The sequence below is a fragment of the Aphelocoma coerulescens genome, chromosome 15 (genome assembly GCF_041296385.1).
Source record: "Aphelocoma coerulescens isolate FSJ_1873_10779 chromosome 15, UR_Acoe_1.0, whole genome shotgun sequence".
Lineage (NCBI taxonomy): Eukaryota > Metazoa > Chordata > Aves > Passeriformes > Corvidae > Aphelocoma > Aphelocoma coerulescens.
The window spans coordinates 3,980,605-4,006,594 of record NC_091029.1 but is presented as its reverse complement, the minus strand read 5'-3'; the positions used below and the strand labels follow the sequence as shown (position 1 = coordinate 4,006,594).

General features: G+C 51.3%; 2 protein-coding genes across 5 annotated transcripts in view; one reads left to right on the top strand and one right to left on the bottom strand.

The window, feature by feature from the left end:
* Positions 1-17,082, top strand: part of HECTD4 (HECT domain E3 ubiquitin protein ligase 4) — a 67,030-nt gene extending 49,948 nt beyond the window's left edge. For all 4 annotated transcript variants that reach the window (XM_069031302.1, XM_069031299.1, XM_069031300.1 and 1 more), the window contains exons 59-76: positions 31-236; positions 1,092-1,271; positions 1,579-2,885; positions 4,398-4,605; positions 5,222-5,445; positions 5,527-5,678; positions 6,107-6,213; positions 7,042-7,165; positions 7,894-8,084; positions 8,628-8,774; positions 9,717-9,836; positions 9,955-10,110; positions 11,063-11,166; positions 12,075-12,296; positions 12,598-12,764; positions 13,187-13,382; positions 13,682-13,904; positions 14,429-17,082. In XM_069031302.1, coding sequence (XP_068887403.1) covers positions 31-236; positions 1,092-1,271; positions 1,579-2,885; positions 4,398-4,605; positions 5,222-5,445; positions 5,527-5,678; positions 6,107-6,213; positions 7,042-7,165; positions 7,894-8,084; positions 8,628-8,774; positions 9,717-9,836; positions 9,955-10,110; positions 11,063-11,166; positions 12,075-12,296; positions 12,598-12,764; positions 13,187-13,382; positions 13,682-13,904; positions 14,429-14,565 — 4,171 coding nt within the window. In that variant the 3' untranslated portion in view covers positions 14,566-17,082. The remainder of the gene's footprint in view (positions 1-30; positions 237-1,091; positions 1,272-1,578; positions 2,886-4,397; positions 4,606-5,221; positions 5,446-5,526; positions 5,679-6,106; positions 6,214-7,041; positions 7,166-7,893; positions 8,085-8,627; positions 8,775-9,716; positions 9,837-9,954; positions 10,111-11,062; positions 11,167-12,074; positions 12,297-12,597; positions 12,765-13,186; positions 13,383-13,681; positions 13,905-14,428) is intronic.
* Positions 17,083-17,855: 773 nt separating this feature from the next.
* TRAFD1 (TRAF-type zinc finger domain containing 1) lies at positions 17,856-25,982 on the bottom strand. The gene is made up of 11 exons (XM_069031024.1): positions 25,496-25,982; positions 23,685-23,820; positions 23,558-23,611; positions 22,181-22,436; positions 21,314-21,574; positions 20,874-20,947; positions 20,478-20,693; positions 19,483-19,609; positions 18,969-19,266; positions 18,494-18,566; positions 17,856-18,377 (listed from the first exon to the last, which is right to left on the bottom strand). The coding sequence occupies exons 1-11, from the start codon at positions 25,543-25,545 to the stop codon at positions 18,336-18,338; spliced, it is 1,587 nt and encodes a 528-aa protein (XP_068887125.1). The 5' UTR covers positions 25,546-25,982; the 3' UTR covers positions 17,856-18,335.
* Positions 25,983-25,990: the final 8 nt, after the last annotated feature.

Below are 25,990 nucleotides of genomic sequence, written 5' to 3'. Positions count from 1 at the left end.
CCTAACCAAGCTGTGCTGCTGTTTCCCCAGCTCATCCCTGTACAAGGCCCCCTGGGCTCGGGTGCTGGTCTATGGGCTGGGGCACAAGGTGAAGAGGAACGGGCAGCTGAACCTCATCGAGGCCGTGTGCTACCCCCGCGACGCCTCCCCCACCAACACCGGCCTCACGCCGCCCCCCACCACCAACCAGTACCCAGCTGTGATCACCCCCACGGACAGGGTGCACATCAAACTGGGTGAGCACAGCCACAGCACGAGGGAAAAGCCTTCACTGTCCTCTCAGAGCTCGGACCGGTTTTATTATGGCCTCTGGAGCACCTTCCTGTGTGCTCACCAGTCCTAGCAGCGCTTAGGACAGGGTTTTTGTACGAGGAATTCATTCTTAACCAAAAAAAGCCTGGTTTTATAAACACTGGCAGCCATCTGATTCTCATTTTTATATTCCAGGAGTTCACCCAGCAGTGTTTGTATTCAAAATATTTTATTCAAAATATTCATTTCTGCAGTGTTGGTGCTGTTGGTGTTTGAGGAGCTGTTTCAGATGGAGAATAATTTTTTATTGTTTTTTTAGGTGTTTTTTAGGACCCTCTTACCCCCAGAGTAATATATCTGCAGTGTAGTAATACTTAGGTCACCCCAGCTTCTCCAGCAAGAAAAATCATTAATATTCTTTTTACTCTTGCCCTAAGGGAGAGACAGTGGGATTTAGAGCAGTGAAGGTGACTGGGTGCAGTGAGTTCTTAAAACTTCCTCTTGGAGATCCTTAAGTTCTTCTGCTGATGTTGTTTTCAGTACCCATCAGACAGAAATAAATTATTTTGGGGCGAGTTCTATATGTATATTCAGATATGTTCAGGCTCAAAATTGTTCTGTTTCTTTATGTGAATAAAATGTTCTCTGTGCATTTATAATTATAGATTATATCAACTTAGCAATATAGAGAAACATTCCTATTTGTTTATTACAAGGTGCTGCAGAGAAAATTCTCACTTAACACAAGTTTAGCCTTGAAAATATCTTTAATATTACTGTTTTTACTTTTATCAATGCTCAGAGTCATGATGAGGATTTTCTTGGACCTTTTTGCTTAGGAGTGTCTCCTCCTCCTGGAGCTGTGTTGGTCTTGCATTCCCTCCCCTTGGAATTCCCCCTGGCAATGGCATTCACAGAACAGCTCTTAACCTGGAAATTGGAAGATGGGGATGGAAAATCCGAAGATGAACTGGATACTATTCCTGCCTCAGTTCTCTTGCAAGTAGTGGAATTTTTAGGTGAGAATGGAGTATCTCCTTATTAATGAGCACTGATAATGTGCTGGCTCAGGTGGGGAGTTTAGGAAACAAAAATTACGGTTTAAATTTTCTGAGCTCTTCCACTGTAAGGAAATTTTCTTTAAACTCCAGAAATTTTCTGTTGATTTGCAGTTCTTGGAATAACCTTCCTGTCATTTTAAGTGCTGACACGACATTGCAATGAGCTTTTCTGGTGCTTTTTTTCATGGAGTTACTTTTGCAGCTGGTGTTATAAAGCTGCTAAGAGTGAAACTGCTGACTGCCATGCCTTGCCTTCCTCACACAGGGAATTTCCTCTGGACAACTGACATGGCAGCGTGTGTGAAGGAATTGATCTTTCACCTCTTGGCTGAGCTGCTTCGCAAGATCCACAACCTGGAGCAGAAAAAGAATCCAGCAGGGTTGTCCTCATCCATTGCCCTGCAGCTGAACCCCTGCTTGGCCATGCTCATGGCCCTGCAGTCAGAGCTGCACAAGCTCTACGATGAGGAAACCCAGAACTGGGTGTCTGGGAATGCCTGTGGTGGCTCTGGGGTTGGAGTGGCCGACCAGGGAAGATTCTCCACGTACTTCCATGCCCTGATGGAAGTGTGCCTGGCTGTGGCAGAAGTCACCTTGCCCATCAACATGAGCGTGACAGCCAATGTGATCTCATCCACCAGCGCCCCAAATCTTAGTGACTCCTCCTCCTCATCCTCATCTTCCCCAGGGCAGACACCACAGAGCCCGAGCTTGCTGTCCAAGAGGAAAAAAGTCAAAATGAAGCGGGAAAAAACCTCATCCTCAGGGAAAAGGGCTTCGTCCAGGGCGGCCGAGACGGACGCGGCGCTCCTCAGCATCGGGGGCAGCAAGCCTGAGGACATGCTGTGGTTCCACAGAGCTCTGACCCTGCTGATAATCCTCAGGCACCTTACCAAGAAGGACCCCCAGGGGCTGGGTGTGACCAACGATGCCGTGGCCGATGCCTGCCAGGCCCTGGTGGGGCCCACGGCCCACAGCCGCCTGCTCGTCATCTCCGGCATCCCCACGCACCTGGAGGAGGCCACCGTCAGGAATGCCATCAGGAAGGCCTGCAATGCCCACGGGGGCGTCTTCAAGGATGAGATCTACATCCCTTTGCAGGAAGAGGATCCCAAAAAAACCAAGGACAAAGCAGAAGGAGGCGAGTGCAGGACGGAGCTGGAAAAGCCGACGGTTTCCAGCAGCGCCGACAGTTTGGACATCAGCAGCTCCAGCAGCGTCACGCCGGCCATGAGCGTCAGCGCCTCGGCATCCACGAGCCAGGCTTCCCTCTGCAGCTCCCAGGGCATATCCCGGACTGTCAGCGACATCTCCGTGGACCAGTTCCAAGCAGGGCTGGAGCTGGCCATCCCACCCGGATTGCTGGAACAGCCGCACGTGGTGTCCAGCCAGGAGAGTTTGGATCTTTCCCACTGCAGCACCGGCAGCCTGGGCAGCCTGGGCAGCCTTGGGGAGCCGCTGGACAACGTGGAGACGGCGTCGGTGTCGGACGTGGGCTCCATGTACACGGTGACCTCTCTGGACAATCAGCCGCTGCTGTCACGGCCCATCAAGGGCTTTGCTGTGGTGGAGGTAACAGAGAGGGGCCTCTGGAAGCTGGGGTTTTCTGGGAGAATGGGATTGCACTCTAGGAACTGGCTCTTTCTCCATGGGTGCAGGGTCAATGTATGTCTAAGAATGCCGTGTGAGTCCAGGGAGACTGGGAGTTCTCAGCTTGGACAGGATGGCTGAGGAACACAGAATTCCCTGCTCTGCATTCACAGTCTTGGGAACAATCCCTGTGTCTCAAAGGACAGAGGGGACCCACTAGTGGAGTGACCCAGCAGCAACTGGAAAACAGAAGGAAGAAGGGAAGAAGTCTTGTGTGTTGCAGCTTGTAGAGCTCGTTGTCACAGGGTGCTGCTGAAGCCAAGACTGTAAATAAATTCCTAAGGGATTAAGTTCCTGGAGGATTGGTAGCTGTGGAGCACAGCAGCCCCTGCAGGTTTCAGCTGAGGAAATCTTTAAACTGGTTTGCAGAGGCTGGGAGAACATGTCAGGGGAAAGATCAGTTCATTTCCTCTTCCATGTGCCTTTCTCCAAAGTTTGCTCTGGCCACTGCTGAGATGAATTTAGAGACTGGGGCCCTTTTGGTTTGACCCACAAGACAACTATTTAATGTTTAATCAGTGGATTTTCACCTATTTTGAACCACCTATGGTTTCCTCTATAAAGCTACTTTAGGAGAGATGATAAATTTTGTTGCTGTCTGGTTCCAAATTAATTTTTAAAAGCATTGTGGGTGGTTGCCATCGGTGCTGCATCACTCCAGGTGTTCAGCTCTACACAAGAACCTCCCTCTCTGCTGCTTCCACAAATTGCCTGCTGCAGATTTTATCAGGACCTTCCAAAAGCCCAGCCGTTCCTGATAGCCTGGGAATGGAGAGGGATGTTTTTGTATAGTCTGGGATTGTATCAGTTCCCCTTTTAGAAGAAAAGCAGCTTACTCAGATGGAAACTCTGCAAGTTGCTATTCTTGAGCTGTTAATTGACATTAAGACATCATTGAAATACAGCATTAAATGTGTACAAAAAGCTGACAGAGTGTTCACATAGAAACTATTCCAAGTCTGGAGCCGCTCTGACAGTGGTTATTCTAGGAATCAAAGGAAGTTACTGTTCCCCTTCCCAATCTGTGTGGCTGAGGCTTCAAGGCCTGTGCTAATTTCTATTTTTCTGAGTGGAGAACTGAGGCAGGGACAGCAGAGTTACAAATAATGCCAGGTTACCTGGCTGACCCCCTCAGCTCTTCCCTGCTGTTCCCAAGGGCTGTCTCCAGACTCACACGTGGGATAGCTGGATCAGAGCTGTGCCTGATTAACTCCCACCATGAGGATTTCAGTGGGCAGATGTTCTCAGAAAGGATCTTTTCTAGGCTGAACCTGAATTTTGGTTTCAAATTATTGATGCAGCAGAGTGTTAGAAGAGAAACAATAATGATCACCTGGATGGGGAGGGGGAAAAAGCTTAAGCCCCAAATTCCTATGAATGGAAGTGAATTTGTTTTCTCAGAATTGCTGTGAACTAATTTCATTGTTTGTACAGATAAGGTCAAGAGCTAAAATAGAGAAAATCCGAGCCAGCCTCTTCAACAGCAGTGACCTCATTGGCTTGTCCAGCCTGGATGGGGAGGATGAGCTCATGGAGATGTCAACTGAAGAGATTTTAACTGTTTCCACTGTAAATCAAAGTTTGTTTGACACCCAGGGGAGCCCAGCACTAGAGGATTATTTCAATGATAAGTCAATAAAAGGTAGGTGGTTTGATATGGGCAAATCTCACTCCTATTGGGCATTTTTGGGGATGAGCAGGGCTCAGATTCTCCTTGGTTCTGTATAAATCAGCGGTGACAATGAGCCAGGGGGAAATTCCAAAGCAAGTTTTATCCCTGCAGGAGCTATTTGCAAGCTGAACATTGCTCAGTTGTCCACCCAGCTAATCAAATAAATCATAAATAAATAAACAAACCACTCCTCATCAACCCAAAAAACTACTGATTTAATTCTTTCGGGACTTCTTTTGAGAAAGTAGCCGCCGAAATAATTTTTGACTGCTGGTTCAGTTGATAGGTGTTGGTGTCTGTCTGCACAACATAATTTTTATCCTGGCATGATAAATAATCTGCTTTTTTCATCCCCACTACTCCCACAAGTAATAATTAGAGGATGTGGCCAGTTCTCTGTCTTTAATGGGGTGCAGAAGGAGCAGGTTTTTACTGCAAAAGTGATTTCCCATCTCAAAGCAAGTGCCATGTAATAGAATATTTTATCCGAATGCAAAATGTATTTTCACATTTCCAATTCTAACCAATTCTCGTGGTATTTTGTACCAAATTGTTGTTGGTTTGTTTTTTTTTTTCTTTTCATCAGGTGAAAAACTGGTGCCAGGTGCTCGGGAAGTTCTCACAGAGATCTTTAAAAGCTGCATCCATTCGGAACAAATGCTGAGCCTGACCCCAGCCAAGCCCATCAAGGTGGCTGACATTTACCTCAGCAAGGAGCAGATCAATTCCCAAACCCCTGGGAACCTCCTCCACGTCTTCTTCACCAACGTCCGCCCTCCCAAGAAGGTGCTGGAGGACCAGCTGACCCAGGTAGTGCTTTGCCAACTGTTCTCAGCCTCTTTTGGTGTCACTTGAAAGCACTGGGTGACCATTCACTTTCTGTGTTGGAAGATTTTAAGGAAATACGGAGTTCCCAAGCCCAAATTTGACAAGAGCAAGTACAACAAGGCGGGCAAGGAGCAGCACCCGGTGAAGGTGGTGAGCACCAAGCGCCCGGTCACCAAACCCCCCACCAAGGAGAAGTCCATGCTCAACAGTGTCAGGTGGGTGTCCTCAGCCTTGTGGCACTTGTGGAATGTTGGATTTCACTGTAGAAATGCAGGTTTTTATCCCCCCTCCCTCTGTGCTTCCGTGTGTTTGGAATGGGAAAAGCGACTGTGGCGTTACTGTCAGAACAGCTCAGATTGCTGGAAATTCTTTGGCAAAGTGTTTCTTTTTCCAGAGACTGGGGTGGAGTTGTTGGGATCTATTTATAGAACACTGGAATTGTGTTCATCCAGTGTTCTATCCCAGTGCACTTATTCCAAAATGCACATCAGGTTGGACAGGGTTTGGAGCGACCTATGGAAGGTGTCCCATGGCAAGGAGTTGGACTGGATGGGCTTTAGGATCCTTCCAACCCAAACAATTCTGGGATTCTCTGAACAGATGAAAGGAAACTTTTGATCCTAACACCCACTTTGTCCCTCAGCCGAACAGCCTTAAGTGAGAAGAAACCCACTGTAAAGCCCAAATCTCCTGAGAAGAGCAAACCTGAGGAGAAGGACCCTGAGAAGTCTCCCACAAAGAAACAGGAAGGTGGGAGCTGCAGGGAATTTTTTCTAGTTTTGCATCATAGAAAAGAAATATTTTTATTGACATGTTTAGATGACCTCACGATAGATTTGGTTTGTCTTTATTTCTAACAAGTCTAACTTAATTTTTTTTTAAATAGTGATTTAAAATTCTGCTTTTATTTGTGTCTCTGTGATTCTGGGCCCATCACCATGAGAGCAAATAGTTTTTGCAGCTGTGTGTAGGACATATCAATAAACCAGGCAGAGAATTCCCTAAAGGGTGTATTTCCAAGGCTTTGGTGTAGTGAGGGTTTGGGGTATTATGGGGTTGAACCAGGTGGGTTTAAATTGTGCTTCTCAATTTATATTGGGATATTCTTCAGCCACAAGTGGAAAATTGGATAACGAAGATGATGGAGATACCTCAGAACTTGTGGAGGAGGGAGCACAGCCATGCCATGACAGGGGTTGTGCTCAGAACTTTTCTCTAGTCAGGTGGAAGAGTGAACAGACACGAGTTTGGATTCCTCTCTTCCCTGTAGGAAGTGCCAGGTTAGCTCAGAAAAGGGGAATTTCAGCATCCAGCCAAGTAGGGATCCTTGATACCGGGTTAGAGGGAGCTGTTCCAGAGGGCAGTGGGGGATTTGAGCCCCTTAGGGCAGTGAAAAAGGGCAGTGCCACTGACTGAGGTGAACGTGACCAGCGTGTGATAGATGGAGCTCCCCAGGAGGGGATCCATGGTGGGATGGGAGAGCAGGAGGAAGCTGGCAGCAGCCACCTCCTACTCCTGTGTGGGCTGAGAACTTCATGGCAAGTCATGAACTCTTTGCTGGTCTGTGTTTGGTGCCAGTTCCTGAGGAGAAGTACCTGACCCTGGATGGATTTCACCGGTTCGTGGTGGACCGCTCCAAGCAGGACATCCGCAGCGTGTGGAGAGCCATCCTCTCCTGTGGCTACGACCTGCACTTTGAGAGGTACAGCTTGCAAAGCTCTTTGAGAGGGTGATACTGATACTGTGCTCACTTCAAAAAACTTGATCCCAAGTGTTCCTAATCCAAGAAGCTTTAACACTTTCATCAGTGGCTGCAAGGCCTGTAGAGGAAATTGCTTATTACCTCAAAATATGTTTTAAAAGTCACGTGCTGTCCAAATGCAGGTTCCTGACTTTCTGTGCACAGCATGGCCAACAAAATCAGATGCCACAGTGTCCTTTAGAGCTTCCAAACTGTATAATAAATTATCCTGAAGAGAACTGTAGCTCCATGTCTGTCTCTGGTTTCCTTCCCCAGCCAGTGCACTGTTTAACTGGCAGGGTTGGTACTGAGTCAGAAATGCTGTAGAGAAGAGGGAGCTGTTAAACTTCTTTTTATTATTGTAGAGGAAGAAAGTCCCTTAAATGAATTCTCCTTATCTCCCTGTGTTAAGCCACAGGCTAATTGCCCCTTATCATCTCCAGAGGAGATAGGCACTAAGTGAGCTTAATAGGCAGTGCCTTTGTGCCTAATTACTTAATACCAGTGAAGGAATGGGGGTGATAAATCAGCTCTTGGCCTCACACTGGGATTCTTGTCATGAAACAGCTCTGCTTAAGGAAAGGGGAGAAAAGAGCAGGGCACCAGCTTGTACTCCAGGTGTAGTCCTACTCCAGGTGTAGCTGTCTGGCACACTGTGAGTGAGCAGCTCTGCCCCTGTCCCCTGCCAGGTGTGCCTGCATCGATGCCAGACACGCGCAGAAGGCGTCGCGCAAGTGGAGCCTGGAGATGGACGTGGCGCTGGTGCAGTACATCAACCGCCTGTGCCGCCACCTGGCCATCACCCCTGCACGCCTGCACCCCCACGAGGTGTACCTGGATCCAGCTGATGCAGCAGATCCCAGGATTTCCCGTCTCTTGAGTATGGCTGGGTGGTTTGCATGGAGGCTTCTTTCAGGGCACGAGCTGGGGAGTGCTTCTGGATGTCCCCAGGTGGGGAGGGGACGTTCCTTTGGAGGCTCAGTGGGATGAGGGGAGTGCCGAGTCTGGCTCTTCTCTCTCTTTGGGTGTGCTTGGGCAAAGTCAGGGATGCACTGCAGCTGCTCCCTGCTCTCCACACAGAATTCCTAGCTCAGGCTGGAGCTGGAAATACCCGGTGAGTTCAGCTTGCAGGGGAAAGAAGACTGGATTTTCATTCTGGACTTAGGCAGATTTTAGTCACCTAAATCCTGTTCTAAGCACTTGAAGAGGAAAACTCAGTGATAGTGGAAGATTTTGGACTCACACCCAGAGACTGCAGATCCAGGGAGGAACCTCAGGGATCACAGCTGTTCCTGCATCCTCAGCGCAGGGATCAGAGGGGCTGCTTTGGAAGGAGCTTGTGTGGCTCCTGGACCAAAACTGCTGGGATTTGCAGGAGCTGGGGGATCTGTTCCTGCTTCTGACTGGGAGTTTCCCCCCACAGATGTCCCCGTGGAGAGCCTGCGGCTGCGCTTTGCCCTGCTGCAGTCCCTCAACACCACGCTGGAGACGTTCTTCCTGCCGCTGGTGGAGCTGCGCCAGACCGAGATGTACGGGAACAGCATCGCTGCCTTACTGCAGGAGGCCAAAGGTCAGCTGGGCACTGACCCCAGGGCACTGCTGCAGGGCACTTCTCTCTTGGTTTGCTTTTAAGGAGAGGGGGGTTATCCTTGTGAGTAGCTCATGGACACCGTGACCACAGAGGGAGTTGTTCCATCTTCTGTGTCTGTGGGTCTTCATCCTCTTGGGAGTATCCATAAATCAAAACTGACTTAGTCACAAGCAGATTGGGTGAAAGTCCCAGGACTTTGTTGTTGTAGCATCAGCAAGATCGAGAAAACACCTATAGTGCATCAGAGGATTTTTATAGCCTTCATTAGGCACCAAAACCCCCAAGGATTTGGGTCATTACATTTCCCAGATTTGTTTTCTGAAGAAGATACAAAATTCACCAGGGATGTCACTGTGTGAAAGGAGGTTTTTGTATTGGCCCAGCTGGAAAAAAACACTCCTAAACCAGTGTGGGGGAGTGAGGAATGTTGAGAGATTTCTCTTCATGGAGATATGAGGTATTACATGTATTTTTGGGGCAGTGTCACAGCCCTATTTTTTCACATCATTTCTTGCCTGTAGCTTTACTGTCAAAACATCTCAGATTGCTGGAAACTATTTGGCAAAGTGTTCCTATTTACAGAGATTGTGGTGGAGTTGCTGGGATCTATTTATAGAACATTGGAATTGTGTTCATCAGTGTTCTTATTCCAGAAAACATGAGGAGCAAGTAGATGGGACTTGGAGAAACCTGGATGATGGAAGGTGTCCCTGCCCATGGCAGGGGGGTGGAACTGGATGAGTGGAATCATAGAAACCATTCCATGATTCTATGAAGTATTTTTTGTTTTTTAAATTGGACTAGCCATGTGTAACCTACCTAATGAAGGGAAAGTTTTTATTCTACCATTGTCCACTGGAGAATTTCAGGAAATAAAATGATGGGTAGATTAACTCTGCTGAAATGTGTTTGTTTCTTCAGGTTTAATCTTTTATGACACAAAAGTCACTGTCATGAACAGAGTGCTCAATGCCACTGTCCAAAGAACTGCTGACCACGCAGCCCCAGAAATCACCCTGGATCCCCTGGAAATCGTTGGAGGTACGGGAAGCACCGATCCTTTCCAAACCCTGTTTGCAACGAGTCCCAGCTGCTTTCCCCCAGCCCTGCTGCTGATCCGTGATGCTGGAGCTTCGTTTTTTCCCTTTGTGTTGAACAGGGGAGATCCGTTCCTCCGAGAATTCCTACTTCTGCCAGGCTGCCCGGCAGCTGGGCTGCGTCCCCTCGTCCCAGCTCTGCGTCAAACTGGCCAGCGGGGGGGACCCCACCTACGCCTTCAACATCCGCTTCACCGGGGAGGAGGTGCACGGCACCAGTGAGTGGGGACAGGGAGTCTGCAGCACCAGGGAGTGGGGACAGAGGGTCCCTGGCAGCAGGGAGTGGGGACAGGGAGTCTGCAGCACCAGGGAGTGGGGACAGAGGGTCCCTGGCAGCAGGGAGTGGGGACAGGAGGCCCACGACACCCCTGAGTGGGGACAGAGGGTCCACAACACCCCTGAGTGGGGACAGGGAGTCTCTAGCACCAGGGAGTGGGGACAGGGACAGCCTAGGTAATGTTAGGGAAATCCCCCAGGGACAGCCCAGCTTTTCACCAGGATGTGCCTCATGTAAATGCTAAGGAACACAATTCTCTTGTGCATGGAAAAGAATGGAATCCCCCAGGATGTTGGCTCTCTTTGGGGTGCTGGTTCCTCAGTGTTTGCTCCAGGAGGAGGCTGGGTGTAACCCCGGGCTGAGGGGATTCAGCTTTGCAGAGCTGTTCAGTGGGGTATTGAGGCAGATCCCAAAGAGCAGAGGGATACCTGCTGTCCAGATCCATGTGGGCTGTGCTGGTTGTGCTCCTTGGTGGAGATCCATGGGGGAATAGGGAGTCAGCCCAGAACACACTTCTCACATCACCAGCTCCTGTCACCTGCCTGAGGTGTAAGGGGAGTGAGTGTGCGGCCATCAGCTGAGCCATGAGCTCCACGGGGCCTTCTCCCAAGGGGAATTCCTGTCTTTTGAAGGGCTGTGGTGGCACTGACAGTGTTTATGAGGAGATAAATGTTCTGGCTGTGGCTCAGCATCTGTGCTGATCCCTGGAGCATCACCTCCATTGTTGTAGGACAGCCCCATCCATCTCCTAATCCAGCACCAAATCCCATTTGCAGGCCAGCTGGTGGAACAAATATTCCTGCTGTTCTAGAGTGCTGGAAAGCAAAGCAGCACTTAAGAATTCAGCAGGGAACAATGGAATATTGTCATTGTTTTCCCTCTCTCTTTTCCAGGTGGATCTTTCCGTCACTTCCTTTGGCAAGTGTGTAAAGAGCTCCAGAGCTCCTCCCTCTCCCTGCTCCTGCTGTGCCCCAGCTCTGCTGTCAATAAGAACAAGGTGTGAGATCCCAGTGCCAAGAATGAGGGGGTTCTTCTCTTTCTGAATGCTGGGTTTGAGCAGGAGTGGGACACATTTGGTCAGAGGTGCAGAGAGGCTTCCGATCCATGAAACCAAGCAGGTCCCACATCCTGGGAGAGCTGGAAGTGGGAGTTGGTGAATCCCATGTTGCACCTCATGTGTGCAACAGGTACTTGGAGAAGGAGCCCAGGCAGCAAAATGCAAAATGGAGCAGAATTAAAACTCCTGGGCAGAGTTCAGAGGGAGGAGGTTCAGCTGTCTGATGTAGAGGTTGTCTGTCCCAAACTGGTGAACTTCCATGAATTTTTGTTCTTTGGCCTTACCCCAGGAATGTCACCAGGAAGATCAGTCCCGTTGCCAGGAGAATAAGATGCTCCATCCATGCTATTTAGAGTCTTACTTTGTGCAGTAGATGTTCTCTAGAAACAAGATAAAGCTGATGGTCCAAAGAATTCTCACTACCTGAGGTATCATTCCTTCCTGGGAATATTCTCAGAGTGGGAAACAGCTCCTTTCCCTCAGCTTCAGACCAACTGTGTAGCAAACCTGGCTCTGCAAATCCAGGCTCAGAAACATCCCACAGCTGAAAAACTTGGATCTCAGACTGATGTAACAACTCCAGAAAATCCTGTGAGTGCTGATCAACAGCTTGGCAAAATGGGAACCAGCTTTCTGGGGTTGATTTGATCAGGAGGTGCTAAGATAAGGTGATACCAGTGTGTAAAATACAGGGACTCCCTGCTGTGCTGGAGCAGATCCTTTAGTATCCAGCTGAACATCATCCTTCCTGTTCCAGTCAGGAACACTTCCACAGGCCTGCTAACACACAGCCCCTCAGGCTGGGGCAGCTGGTGAATCCTGCCCTGTGTGCCCTGTTTTTCCCACAGGGGAAGTACATCCTGACCCCCAGCCCCATCACCTACGCCGAGGAGCAGCTGTTCCATTTCTTCGGGCAGCTCCTGGGCATCGCCATCCGCGCCGATGTTCCCCTGCCCCTGGACCTCCTGCCCTCCTTCTGGAAGACCCTGGTGGGAGAGCCCCTGGATCCCGACGTGGATCTGCAGGAAGCCGACATCCTCACCTACAACTACGTCAAAAAATTTGAAAATGTAGGTCCCTGTTCCCTCCTTTTTCTCAGGATTCCCCCACAGGCGCATTGCTGCCCGCCCTCGGTGGTGTTTTGACTCCTCTTTGACTTCTCCTGTTGCCCTGGAGAAGTTCCCTGCTCTCTCCTGCTGCCAGGCACGGTGGAATTACGGCTTCTGAAAGATTGACTGGAATGTGGAATTGCTAAGCCAGAGCAGAACCTCCAGTGCAGGATTTTGCTGTTGGAATGAGTCCCTGTTGTGGGGAACCTGGGACGAGGCACTGCCGTGCTGCTCACAGGTCCTTGCCCTTGTTCCCTGACAGATCAGTGACGAGACGGAGCTGGAAGCTCTGTGTGCCGAAATCGCCTCCCAGCACCTGGCGACGGAGAGCCCCGACTGCCCCAACAAACCCTGCTGCAAATTCACCTACCTGAGCCTCACTGGGGAGGAGGTGGAGCTGTGTCCCAGGGGCAGGCACATCCCTGTGGGGTAAGGAGCAGCCTTCCAGGCGGGATATGGCACAGAACATCTCTGGAATGGTTCTCCAAGCACAGCATCTCCAGAGGTGCTTTTGGACCAAGTTGGAATGATCTGGGAAAGCTTTGCTTTGGGAGAAGTTGGCAGAACTTGGGATCACTGATGCTGTTTGGGTCTGTAAGAGACAGCTGAGGAGCAGGGCTGGTCCCAGCTGTGGGGGCTCCCACTTGTGAGGGATGGGCAGGTGGGAGGAGAGGAGGAAGTGGAGGACAGCGGAATTGATTGGGAAGCATCAGCGTGCAAAGCGTGTATTGCTCACTCTGGATTATTCCAGATCAGGATCTCTCCTTAAAACCCTTCCATGTGAAACACGGGGTGGGCCATGAGGGCTCTCCCACGTGCTCCTCCCTCATCCCAGATGTGTGTCCCTGCAGGTGGGAGAACAAGGACGTGTACGCGGCCGCCATCCGGAGCCTGCGGATGCGGGAGCTGCAGACCCCGGAGTGCATGACAGCAGTGAGGGCAGGGCTGGGCTCCATCATCCCCCTGCAGCTCCTGACCACACTCACCCCCCTGGAGATGGAGCTGAGGACCTGTGGCCTTCCCTACATCAACCTGGAATTCCTCAAGGTGCTTTGGCCACACTCCTGTGGGACACGGAGAGGGGGATCCTCCCATGGGAAGGTGGGAGGGGAGAATCTTCTGCTTGTGGTGCAGCCAGGACATCTGTGGGGAACTCCGGCCTGTGCTTGGACACCCCTCTGCCCCCAAGGGGCTTTATTAAGATTTCACTGGATTCAGGAAGTAATAGGGTGGGGCTTGTGCAGAGAGGAGTAAGAGTGTGAACTTCATTTATTTAAAAGCGTAGTGGGGGAGATTCCTGAAGGGAGAGGGGAGAGCAGCAGTGGACGCGTGTCCTGTTCCCTCAGGCACACACCATGTACCAGGTGGGACTGATGGAGACCGACCAGCACATCGAGTTCTTCTGGAGCGCCCTGGAGATGTTCACGCAGGAGGAGCTCTGCAAGTTCATCAAGTTCGCCTGTAACCAGGAGAGGATCCCCTTCACCTGCCCCTGCAAGGACGGCGGCCCCGACACCGCCCACGTCCCCCCCTATCCCATGAAAATCGCCCCCCCCGACGGCGCCGCAGGTACGGAACGGCCGCTTCCCGAGGGAAAGGAGCTGGGTCTGCTCCCAGCACCATCCCGGCCTTCAGCCCCCTTTAACTGGTATTTAATGCTCAATGACAAAGAGGGGCAGGTGGTTATGGGGGTAAATAAGGAGAGAATTGGGGTTTAAACCATGTAAAAATAAAATATCACACAAAACTTGAACTGCATCCGGTGGAAAGTTCCCTGCCCGTGGCAGGAGGGTGGAACTGGATGAGCTTTAAGCTTTTAACCCAAACTGTTCTGGGATTCCAGAATACTTTAAGACTTTGCCTTGTAGAGATGCAGAGAGACTTTGCTATTTGTCTGAAATACTTTTGAAATGATTAAACTATTGGAAAAATACTGGCACGAGGCCTGATGGAGAAGCGCAGAAACACGTAAGATTCAGAAGACCCACAACAGGCAGGGATTGGGTTTGGATACCCTCAGGATAGGGGCTCTGGGAGAGCAGGAGGGAAGTGCTGGGTTGAATCTTTAACCCCTCCTGCTGCCTCTCCTGCAGGTTCCCCGGATTCCCGGTACATCCGAGTGGAGACGTGCATGTTCATGATCAAGCTCCCGCAGTATTCCTCGCTGGACATCATGCTGGAAAAGCTCCGTTACGCCATCCACTACCGGGAGGACCCGCTCAGCGGCTGAGCAGGAGCAGGGAATGCCTGGAGGTGACTCCGTGACTCTGCCGAGTGGAACCCCTTCAGTTCCCGTCCAGCACCTCCCGTGGGATGAGCTGGGGGTTAATTTATTTCCTGAACCTTCGTTCCCGTTACAGTAATTCCCGAAGACTTCCATTTTGTATTCGTAGACTTTGTGGTGGACTGGTTCTTTTGCTGCCTTGTTTGTGGAATATTTGTAGGATAGTTTAGTAAAGACCGGTTTGTGTATAATTTAATTTGGGAAAAAACCTTTCCACCTGTACATTTCTAATTTTGTAATCCAGAATGCTCTGCCCCGTGCAACCACCACCGGCAGGGAGGGCGTTCCAAGGCCGGGAGCCCTCGGAGGGGAAGGCTCGTGGATCACTCTCCCCTGAGAGGTTTTTGAGTACAAAAATGCCAAGTTTGGGTATGGGGAGGGAATCACATGGGCAGGAGCAGAGCAGGGGCAGGATTTGTGGCACTTGCTTGAGGTTTGAAGCAGGAACTTCGCTGCCAAACTGCTTTTCCACCTTTCCACCACTTTCCTTGAAATTTTTTTAAACTCTGACCAAGCACACGGGGGCTGCCACAGGGAATTGGGGGGTTCAGCTCAACACTTTGGGGAAAATTTCCAATAGAACAGTGAAAGGGCCGTGATTCCGTTGGGTTCCTGCCCTAGATGTTCTTGAATGTCTGCTTTGCTTAGCCACAAAATAATTTATTGTAATTAAAAGATGAGCAGAACAAAACGGCTTCTCTGCAAAGGGTGTAAGATAAGATCCCACAGTCCATCCCGAAAATCTGGGACTTGATCCCATTTCCCAGTGAGCTCTCAGAGCAACTGGGGGGTGCTCAAACACCTGGAACTCATTTTTGTACTCAAAAATCTTTGATCCAAGAGCAAATTATCCTAAAATCCGTGACACCCGGCAGGAAGACGAAGTCACCCGTTGGAAGAGAAAGCTTCTGTTTTGTATGGAAAGCCGGGAGCCGACTGCGGAGCGGGAACAGCTCCACGTTTCACTGGTGTTCTGTGGAATGTTTTGGGTGCTTCAGAGCAGCCCCTCCACAGGTGTCTCGTCCCTTACCAGGATTTCTGGGACACTCCAGCTTTGCTGATCCCTCGGATCCCGAGTTCTGAGGAAGAGACCATCCCGGAATCCGTCTGTGCCGCGGGCTCGGTGCTGCTCGTGAGCCGAGTGCCGGCGCGGAGCCGCCCGGGAGGCTCTGGATGAGGTGACTGAACCTTCAGCTCGGTGTCCGATGGCTCCGGAACAGCTCCCGGGAATCCCAAATGTATTTATTGTACATTATTGTGAATAGTGGGAACGCTGAGTGCGTGGGATGCGGGAGAGGCGGTGTGAGTTCGGGATGGGTGTCCTTGTTCTTCCGTGAGCGAGTGGGAATGGGAATGTGTGTGCAGCAGTCGTAGGTAGTCGTCGGCATCCGGAGTCTCCCAACCCCGTGGTTAGGAAGCTGTTACCCTCCCAATGCGTATTGCCCTGTCCAGGGAACAGATCCATGTAGGAAGAATATTTACTCTTGAATCTCGTCCATTTCCTGGTAGAAGCGTTTATGTAGCTCAGAAACCACTCGGAGCAAGCGGGAACACCTGGAGTTTACAACGACCAAGGGAAAACGAAGCCGAAGGAGCGGCTTGGAGCCGGTTTGTTCCTGTTGGGACACGTGTTCCCAAAAAGGAAACGTGGGGAACGCCGGCTGAGTTCCATGGCAGAGCTGTGGCCCCGGGCTGGGCTCTCTCTGGGCTTGTCCTGGCTTCCAGTCCCGGAATGCTGAGGGGCCATCCCAGTGGGCTCCAGAGCTCCGTGGGCCAGCGGTTCCCAAGGCTCCGGTTCCAGCTGTGAGTAAGAAACTGCTGCTACTGTGTGTGTGCTCCTTTGGGAAGCACATCCGAGTGGAGCACACCTGCACCGGCCCCGGGCGTGTGCTGGAACGTTACTTGATCCGTATTTATTACAGTTAATTATTTATGATTACAAATAACGAACTTCTCGTCGCTGTCGTTTGCACCTGGGGGTGTAAATGAAGCTTCTTCTACAGGACAAATGTCGCACCAATAACCAACTTCCATCGACTTTGGTTTGTTCTGGAGAACAGGATGAGCCCCACAAGAGGAATTGTGGGGGTTTTTTGGCTTTTTTTTTTTTTTTTTAATTCCATGCTCCTGGGAAGGAAGTGCTGCAGCACCTCGGCTGTGGCTCAAATGGCCTTTTAATTAAAGCTTTTCTAATCATCCTTAATTCCTTGTGCTTTAAATGAACTTGACATTGTCTGTACTAGGCTTGTTTGTCGAAGCAAAGATTGGTTTGTGATGATTATTATTATTTTTTTTAATATATATTCATTCAGAATGTAAAATTATACTAAACAATGGAAAAACTCTGGAGCTGGGTATTAGTTCTAGCTTGGTGTGTGTCCATCTCGGTTCCGTACACGGCATTAACCTGTAAGTGCTCTTGGCCATCGAGTGTACACCTGCATAAAGGAGATTCTTAACATCCCTGGAGGTGTTTGTGTCCTTCTCTGGGGCTGCAGGGAATGGGATCCACGGCTGGAGCTGCCTGAGGCAGAGGAGGAGAGGGGGGAGGAAGGGAGCTGCAGGTTCTCTGTTGAAATCCCACTTTTATGGGTTCTTTGTGTGTACTTGGAACAAAATGTAAGGATTCAGTACCCAAGGGAAGCACGGCCACTGCTGAGGTTATTCCTCTGGGATATTCCTTGTGCCTGAGGCACAGCACAGGCTCTGCCACTTCAGTCATCAGTTATTTGTCATATGACTGATTCCTGACCCACAGCACCCCATTATCCATCCCAAACCTCAGGGACCAGCTCCCATTCCCTGATCTTCCCACAGCCCTTCTCCCCAGGAATGGGAAGAACAGAGGTTTGGTGTCCCCCAGTTTTTAAATACCTTTTTTCTTTTTTCCTTGTCTAAATAAACACGTGGGGGGAGCATTTGTAAAATGTCTTTCCTTGAGGAGAAGATCCCTCCAGCCATCGTTGGGCTCTGGCTGTTCCAGTGGGACGGAGTTGGCACCTGAGATGAGGCCTTGGTAATGACCCTGCCCCAGGGGTGGCTAATTAGCCCTGCCAGTGCCATCTGCTGCACCTCTTTAATTAGGCTGATGCCCACAGGTGTTTTCCAGGATCTGCTCCACTTCCCTAAGTCCCAGGGCAGGGAATAATGGTGGGAATGGATCTGCCAGCCCTCACAAGGTGGGGTTGGGACATGCCCTCGTGTCACCCCATGGGATAGATGGCACTGCACAACAGTTCGGGACAGCATCAGAGAAATTTTATTCCAAGGAACCTAAAAAGCTTTTAAATTGAAAATGCAGCACTGAGAAGCCTTGGAGCCCCAGCCCTCGACCCTGCTCTGTGTGGGACGGGTCTAGAGCACCGACTGCTCCCTGCTGGAGTCACTGGCTGTGCCTGAGCATTCCAGGGCAGGACACACCGGGAGCTCGGGGTGGCACAAATCCCACACTGGGGCGGCACAAGGAGCCCACACGGGCACAGAATTCAGGTGGGGCCCCAAGGTGAGACTCTGCTTGATGCCTTGGGGTGGTGCTCAAGGAGATCAGAGACATAAAAACCTGAAGTTTGCTCTCACAGATTAAAAATAGAGATTTAGAAAATGGTCACTGCCTAAAAATTGAAGCTCAGTGTTGGAATTCACTTGCGCTCGGACCAACGGGTCTGGCAGAGCCTGGCAACGGGGCCGGGCGCTCCACGTTTTCCACAGGCACTGGCTCACTCCTCCGCCTGTCCGGCCGCTGGGCTCTGGGCTTTTGCCTTAAGGGAGGGGAAAAAGAAAAATGCTGTTTTCAAGTATGACTTGATTAGGGAGGGCTGTAAAAAGCAGCTCCTTGTCCCGGCAAAGCCATCAGGAGCTGCCCCTGCAGCCTCACCTTGGAGCTCCGGCGCCGGAGGCCGCTGCGCCCGTCCGACAGCCCGAGGCTCCTTCCCCCTGCGGTGCTGGAGCTGTGGAGCAGGGACAGGGACACCTTCAGAGGAGGCAGGATAAACACAGGACAACATAGCAGGGAGACAGGGAAGGTCGAGGGGGAGGCCCTTTTGCCTCCTCTGACCCTGGCCCATATGTTTCAGCAGCAGAACAGCTCCTGTTCAGAGCCCAGGTGAGAGCACAGCACTTCCATAGACAGGGAATGAGGCCTTATCCTACATTTTATCCCAGTGACCAGTGGGCCTGTTCTATTTTGAGGTAAAAACCTAAATTTGTTGTTTGAAACTCAGATAAGCATCAGTCAAATTCAACTGGGTGAATCTGAAAGCCTTTGAAAACCCTTTCAGCCGCGGGCAAAGGCAGGGGAATCCAGATTTGCACCACAGGAAGCTGAATGGACCAGAAGGCAAAGGTGTTACCTTGGCTGGGCTGGAGAAGTTCTGGAGGAGCTGGAAGTGAAGGTTTCTGCCTGGAAGCGCTGAGCAGGTCTCACTCGTGGCACTGTCCCAGCTGCAGAGTCACCTCTGTCCTTCGGTGTCCCCTCGCTGCCATTCCCCTTCCCGGGCTTCCCCCGTGTGGCCGGAGCGTCACCGGCTCTCCCTGGGGGGGACAACGCCGCATTCCCAGCCTTGGCCGTCTCCATCCTCAGCCTGGACCCCGGAGCAGAGCACAGCCCCAGCTTCCCAAAGCTTTCTGTGTGCCAAGGAGAAATGTCTCCTGCAGGGACAGGACATGGAGCTGAATGGGAACAGCAGCTGCAGCATCAGGAACAGCCCCAGTGTCCATCCCAGGATCTCCAAGGACACGGTTCCAGTGATTTAATCCCTCCCTAAACCCAGACCGAGGGGACAGCATGGAAGATTTTAGAGACAGAACAGGGTAACAGCATCTCAGTGCAAGCACAGAGGAGCTCAGGCTGTGCCCTGCCCACACCTTGGTGCCGGATCCGTCGCCGAGCCGGCTCTGGCGATTCCCGTCTGTCCCCGCAGGGCTGAGGAGCCGGCAGCTCCCGGGCTAGAATGTCCCCTGTGGGGCTGGCAGGGCGCAGGTCACAGTGATGCTGCAGCAGAACACACAGTGCTGGTCAAGTGAAGCTCACTCAGGTGAAAATTCCTGGGAAAACACTGCGGAGCAGCAGCGCTCAGGGAGGTTAAGGTGAGTAGGGAATTGTTGTCGTGGAATCCCAGAATGGTTTGGGTGGAAAGAGATCTTAAAGCTCATCCAGTTCCATTCTCCTGTCAGGCTGGACGAGGCTTGGAGCAACCTGGAATAGTGGAAGGTGTCCCTGCCTATGGCAGGGAGTGGGATGGGATGGGCTTCAACATCCCTTCCAACCCAAACCATTCTGGGATTCTGTGATACGCTCTGAAGTTTTATCAGATCTCATTCCCAGAACACAGATTTTGCTGTCCCTCAGGAGAGGAGGGGCCCAGAACAACCAACCCAACTCCAGCTTCACCACTTTGTTGGGACTAAGAATGGGGAAGAGCCATGACACAGAAAATGGCTGAGCTCAGCATTCTCCCATCTTGTCTGTAACAGCAGCAAATTCCAGAGGACTCTTCCCTGGGCACACCACTCCCAGGGCTGGAGTCTGTTCTCTGCTTCTTCTCCCACCCAGTTTCACCCTTGTGCTCCTCTCCCCTCAGCTGACTCATCCAGGGCTCAGCTTCATTTTTGGTGTGACTCAAACGTTCTGATTGTGCAACTTCAGGCCCTTTTGTTTAGTTTCATTACCAGAGCTTTCAAATTAATCCAGTACTTTTCAGGAGGAGCCTCAGTGTGGCACAACCCTTCACATGGATCCCAGAGCTTTGTGTGGCAAGATCTGAGCCAGGGACAGCTCCCTGAATTCCTGAAATGTGCCACAAGAGCCCCCAGGACTGGGCCCATCCTTGAACTGTGACTCAACAGATCCTGTTCGGTACCTGGTGATGAAAAAGAATCTCCTCTTCCAGTTGGATGCCACAGAATTCACATGGAATCATGATGTCTCCTTCTGCCTGGACAGCTTGGGGCTGGGATGAAGGGACAGCCCTGCGGCTGTTGGACCCCCCAGCTTGCAGACCACCGTATTCCCATGGATTTGGAGAAGAACTTCTCTTACTGAACGAGGCAAAGGCACTTGCTGGGTTACACCCTGTCTGTTAGACAAACAACACAGAAAAATCACCTTTCCTGATAAGCCAGGTGGGCATTAAAAAACCACTTTTCTTGGCAAAGACCCAAACACCAGAGTTCTCACGACGTCACCCACACCCTTTTCAGTGACAGCCACAGAAAAGTCTTCACTGCAAACCCCAAGACACAGAGAAATCCCAAACCTGGTGAAGGATCAGATCTTCAGCAGGGCACAGCTCCTCACAGAACTCACAGGGCAGCATGATCACGTCCTTGTCTGCAAGGGAGGGAAGGGTTATGTGCTCTGTGGAGTCTGGTAAAAACACCTCTTGCTGCACCATGAAACCCTTTGGTGCCATTTCTCCTCTCAGAACAAGCTGCACTCCAGGCTCCCCCCAGATCCTCCTTCCCACCATTTTTACTTCCACAAGAACCTCGTTCCCTGCCTGGGCTCCCACCACACACCAAGGTCAGAGACTATAGCTTTTATTTCTTCTTCACTTGCTGCTTTGCTTTAGAAGTCTCAAAAAGACTAATTTTGACCTTTTGAAATACCTAGATAATCTTTAACATTCCCAATCCAAATTTTCCTTTTCCCTTCCTTCAAATTTAAAGAAAGACCCCACCACAGCAGCGTTTATACCTATTTTGCTATGGTTTGATGTGCTAAAGGAGCCTGGAGAGTCACCGAAGATGTCGGACAGGTCAGTTCCACCCAGATGGGCAGATTGTCCAGGCTCTTTGGTGTAGTTGTATTCCCAGAAATCCCTGGGAATCTCAGCTGCAGTATTATGGTGAGGATTATTCTCACTCTGCAGGCTGAGAGCCAACACATAGTCCAAGTCAGCGTTCCAGTCTTCAGGAAGTTGGGAATGAAGGATTTCAGGTCTCTCCAGCTCATCCCCTTCAAAAGATAAATATTGTAAATTTGGGAGAACATCAACCCTGCCACCAGCAGCTCCCTCTGGGCATCAGACTCAACCCCAAGGTTTCACATGTGGACTCTCCTGGAGTTCAGCATCTCAAAGCCAAGGGCGTTTGTACCAAATCCAGGAGGATGAAGGAGAAAAATCATGGCCCAAATTCCAGTGAGCAAACAACTCCAGCTTCGTTTTTAAGCCAGGTACTTTGAGACAAAACAAAAAAGGAAGCAACTGGGCTTTCACCCCAAGCACCCCAGCACTCCTTATTCCATGGGTAAACATTCCCACTTGGGGCCTCTGGAGTGCTCACCACTCTGTATTTTCACAGAAAGGAATCACAAAACCTTACACCTGGACCAGCTACCAAATGAGCAGCCAGTTCTTCCTTTCTCCACTTTTTCTCACTTTTGATTTCTTTGTGCTGTTCCCGTAAATGTCCCTAAGGGTTTGTCCTTAGAGGTTCTGTCCCTCGAGTTCTGTGTCCCTGGAGTTGTGTCCCTACGGTTTTGTCCCTGGACCCGTGTCCCACAGCTGCTCTAACCCTCCTTTTCCCCCACTCTGGCTCTACCCAAGCCCATCCCCGGTACCTGCTCCCGGTCGGCTCCTCACGGCTCCATCCTCCTTCCCAAATCCCGGCGCTGTCCTGCTCCCCTTGGCTGCCTTCTCCTCTCTCCCACAGACCCGGGGATGCTCCTTGAGCTCCCTGACCAGGACGTTGCGGCCGCAGCGCCCGCAGGGCTCGGTCCTGGCCCCGCAGTAGAGCTCGTGCTCCTGGAGCTTGTTGAAGGCCAGCTGGATGTCACAGAACTGGCACAGCACGGGGCGCAGGGGGCACGAGGAAGCCTGGGAAAACACATGGGATTACTCTTCCCACGTGGAACACTGAGGTTCTCAGTTTGCTCAGCTTTGGAGCTCGCTGTTGTCTCCTCAGCCGCATCCAAAGCCTCGCTAAGGAATAGCCTGGAATAAGCTCCGACGTGGGAATGCAACGACGACGTGCTGGAGGCACAAGCTTGGCAGCTGAAGCTCTGCAGACACTCAGGACATGATTTTAAATCTGTCAGGGTCACGTGGAGCTTTCTGGAGCTGGGTTTTAGACACAGACCCAAAATCCAGCATCATTCCATGAGTACAGCTAAAATCCACAGTGGTGTTTGGGGATCAGACTTGCACCTCATTTACTGCTCAACAACTGCTTGGACATGTTCTTTACCCCACATTGAACAGGTAAGGTGCCCTTCAAAAGGGGTTAAAAATAGGTAAAATACCAAGATATTTGCAGATGCTGCACTAATAAACAACCTGCACTAATAAAATATCATCATTTGCTTTACAAAGCCAAAAGCACCACGCACACACAGGCAGGATTAGCTACTCCCAGGGTTTAGTACTGGACAGATTTCCAAAGAAAATCCTTTTTCCCTCAGCAATCAGCAGGCTGAGGTGGCAGTTCCAGAGCTGTCTCTAAAGGAGCCCACGGGAAGGGAAGGGACTGACATTTATAACAAGATTGTCTGTGACAGCAGCCAACTGGATTCAGAACTCAGAAAATCCCACTCTGTCCTATTTTAGTTTATTTTACAGGCTATTTTTAAAGTCTGTTTGGACAGATTGAGTTATTAAAAGTCACATAATGGCTCCAGCAGAAACATGAAACAGTAAAGGAATGAAAAAAAGTCAAGTCAATCGTATTTTAAATAGCTATTTTTCAACTAACAGGGACAAAAAAATCACCAATTATCACAGATACCCCTTTGATATGAAGCCCTGAGCGGCTCCAGGACTTTAAGGCAGTTCTCAATCCCTTCTTCCAGAGGCTGTGAGTTTAGGAAGCCATCACTCAATAAAAGGATGCACAAGCCCCAGGCTGGAATCCAGGTGCTGGCTGACAGAAAGGCTCTGGAATCAGGGCTTGGAAACACCACAGCATCCCCCAAGGGTTCAATAATATAAAATCCACCAACCTCGTGATCCTTCAGGAGGCTGCTTTCCATCTTCATCCTACACTTGCAGGTGACCTACAGCAAGGAGACCTCATTAGATTAATTACCACAGAAATGAGCAGTTTCAGAGCAGAGATGTGCCTCTCACCTGCACGTGTTCAGACTCAATGTGGTTCTTCATCTCAGACTTTGGGATGGAGTCGCTGCAATAGGGGCATATTTCAATATTTCTTCTACAGTGGATTTCATGGATGATGAAATTAACTGCAGGAATATCCTTTTTGCTGTGAGAAAGTCGCTGAGGTTACTGAGCAGAAACACACCGACAACACATCCAAGCAGTTGTACACCAACAAAAAAATAATGCTAAGAAAGATTTCAATGAATTCATGGTTCCAAGTGAGTAGAGAAGGGCCAAGCCAGGCCTCAAGGTTCCAGCACAGGTGGACATTCATGTACTTGACATGCAAAAGTCACACTGCATTAAGATAAAATCCAGGTGGATTTATTTCCTTACGTGAAAGACACATCTTGCAGCACAAACAGGTTATCGCCAGGTTCGAGTTAATAAAATTAGTCTGAGAAGATAAAAGTTCCTTCCTGAAAACAACTTGGCTCTGAGAGGCCAAACAGCGCTTTTTTTCTGGGGGAGGGGCGGGAAATCCTGACAGATCCCGTTCCAGGAATGATGGAACCATGGAATGGTTTGGGTTGGAAGGGACCTTAAAGCTCATAGGGACACCTTCCACAGACCAGGCTGCTCAGAGCCCCAGCAGTAACAACGCTACTCTGTACCCCCCAAAATCCCCCAACCCATCTAATTTCTAAGATTCTCACTTTCTGTCTTGAAACCAAACACAAAAGGACCAAAAGGAACTGAGGCACCTGGAGCTCAGTCCTTACTCCTGCCTCAAACAGGCAGCATCATTTCCATGTGGATCATGCCCTTTCCAAGAAATCCACCTTGAAAACACCCAATTTAACTTTATAACCTCTTGTTTGCTAAAACTACAGCTGTTCAGCTTTCTCCTCTGCCAGATCCCCACCAGCCAAAAGCCTGGCAAAGCAACAAAGTCCAACAGCAGCAGCTGAACTGCACAGACCAAACAAACCAGGCTGATGTTGTAAGAAACTGTTTGGATTCTGATGTCTCTTGGGGAAAAACAACAACAGAAAAAGTTAATTTCTTTAGCTGCTTGTATTCGAGACACAACTTGTGAGGTGACTCCTTGTCAGCCACTGAATTCCCAATGCTGGGGCTCTGCAGAGACGTGTAATCAGAGAAAAAAATTTCCACAACAACACTGCCTACTGACCCTATTTTTATATTTCTGCTCCTGAGCCACGGAACTGCTGAAAAAAACTTGGAATCGTGTACTTTGTGTGGACCTCACTGAAAACCGAGCCTAGATTTTGATCCTAACGTTTCGGTTTCTATTCAGTCCCCTACTAAGCCAGAAGGGAAATCCGACGCCCAAACGTTTATAGAAAGGCAGTACGGTCGTTACCACGCCAGATCCCCGGGATTTCACAGCACTCCGAAGAGTTGTACCCCGATGTAACGGCGGGGCCGGCTCGGCCTGGCCCTCACCGACCCCCGGCCCTCACTGACCCCGGCCCGGCCCTCACCGACCCCGGCCCGGCCCTCACCGACCCCCGGCCCGGCCCTCACCGACCCCCGGCCCTCACCGACCCTGGCCCGGCCCTCACCGACCCCCGGCCCTCACCGACCCCGGCCCGGCCCTCACCGACCCCGGCCCGGCCCTCACCGACCCCCGGCCCTCACCGACCCTGGCCCGGCCCTCACCGACCCCGGCCCGGCCCTCACCGACCCCGGCCCTCACCGACCCCCGGCCCGGCCCTCACCGACCCCCGGCCCCGGCCCCGGCCCTCGCCGACCCCGGCCCCGGCCCGGCCCTCACCGACCCCGGCCCCCACCGACCCCCGGCCCGGCCTTACCAGTTGCCGCAGAGCCGAGACTCGGCCGCGGACACGGCCGCGATGGCCATGGCTCCGTGCGGTGCCGGGCCCGCTTCCTCACACCCCCGGGCACCGGGCCGGGCTGCTGCCGCCTTCGCCCAGCGGGGAGAGCGCTGGGAGGGACCGGGGCAGGGACCGACGAAAGCAAAAGCGCGGCCCTGCGGGGGTCGGTCGGGGGTGCCGGTCTCGGGTCCCCCGGCCTGGTGAGGGTCGGCTGTGGGTGCCGGTGGCGGGTGCCGATCTCTGCTATCCCAGCCCGGATCTGTGTCGGCGGCCCGGCCCGGGTCAGCTCGGGTCAGGTCAGGTCGGTGCCGCTCTCTAATGCCCCGGCCCGCGTCGGTGGCGGTGTGTGATGGCCCGGCCCGTGTCGGTGCCGGTGCCGATGCCGATGTCGATGTCGGTGCGGGCGCTGCTCTCGGCCCCGCTGCGCCCCGGCGCCCCCGGTGAGTCCCGGTGCCCGCGGCCGCCCCGCAG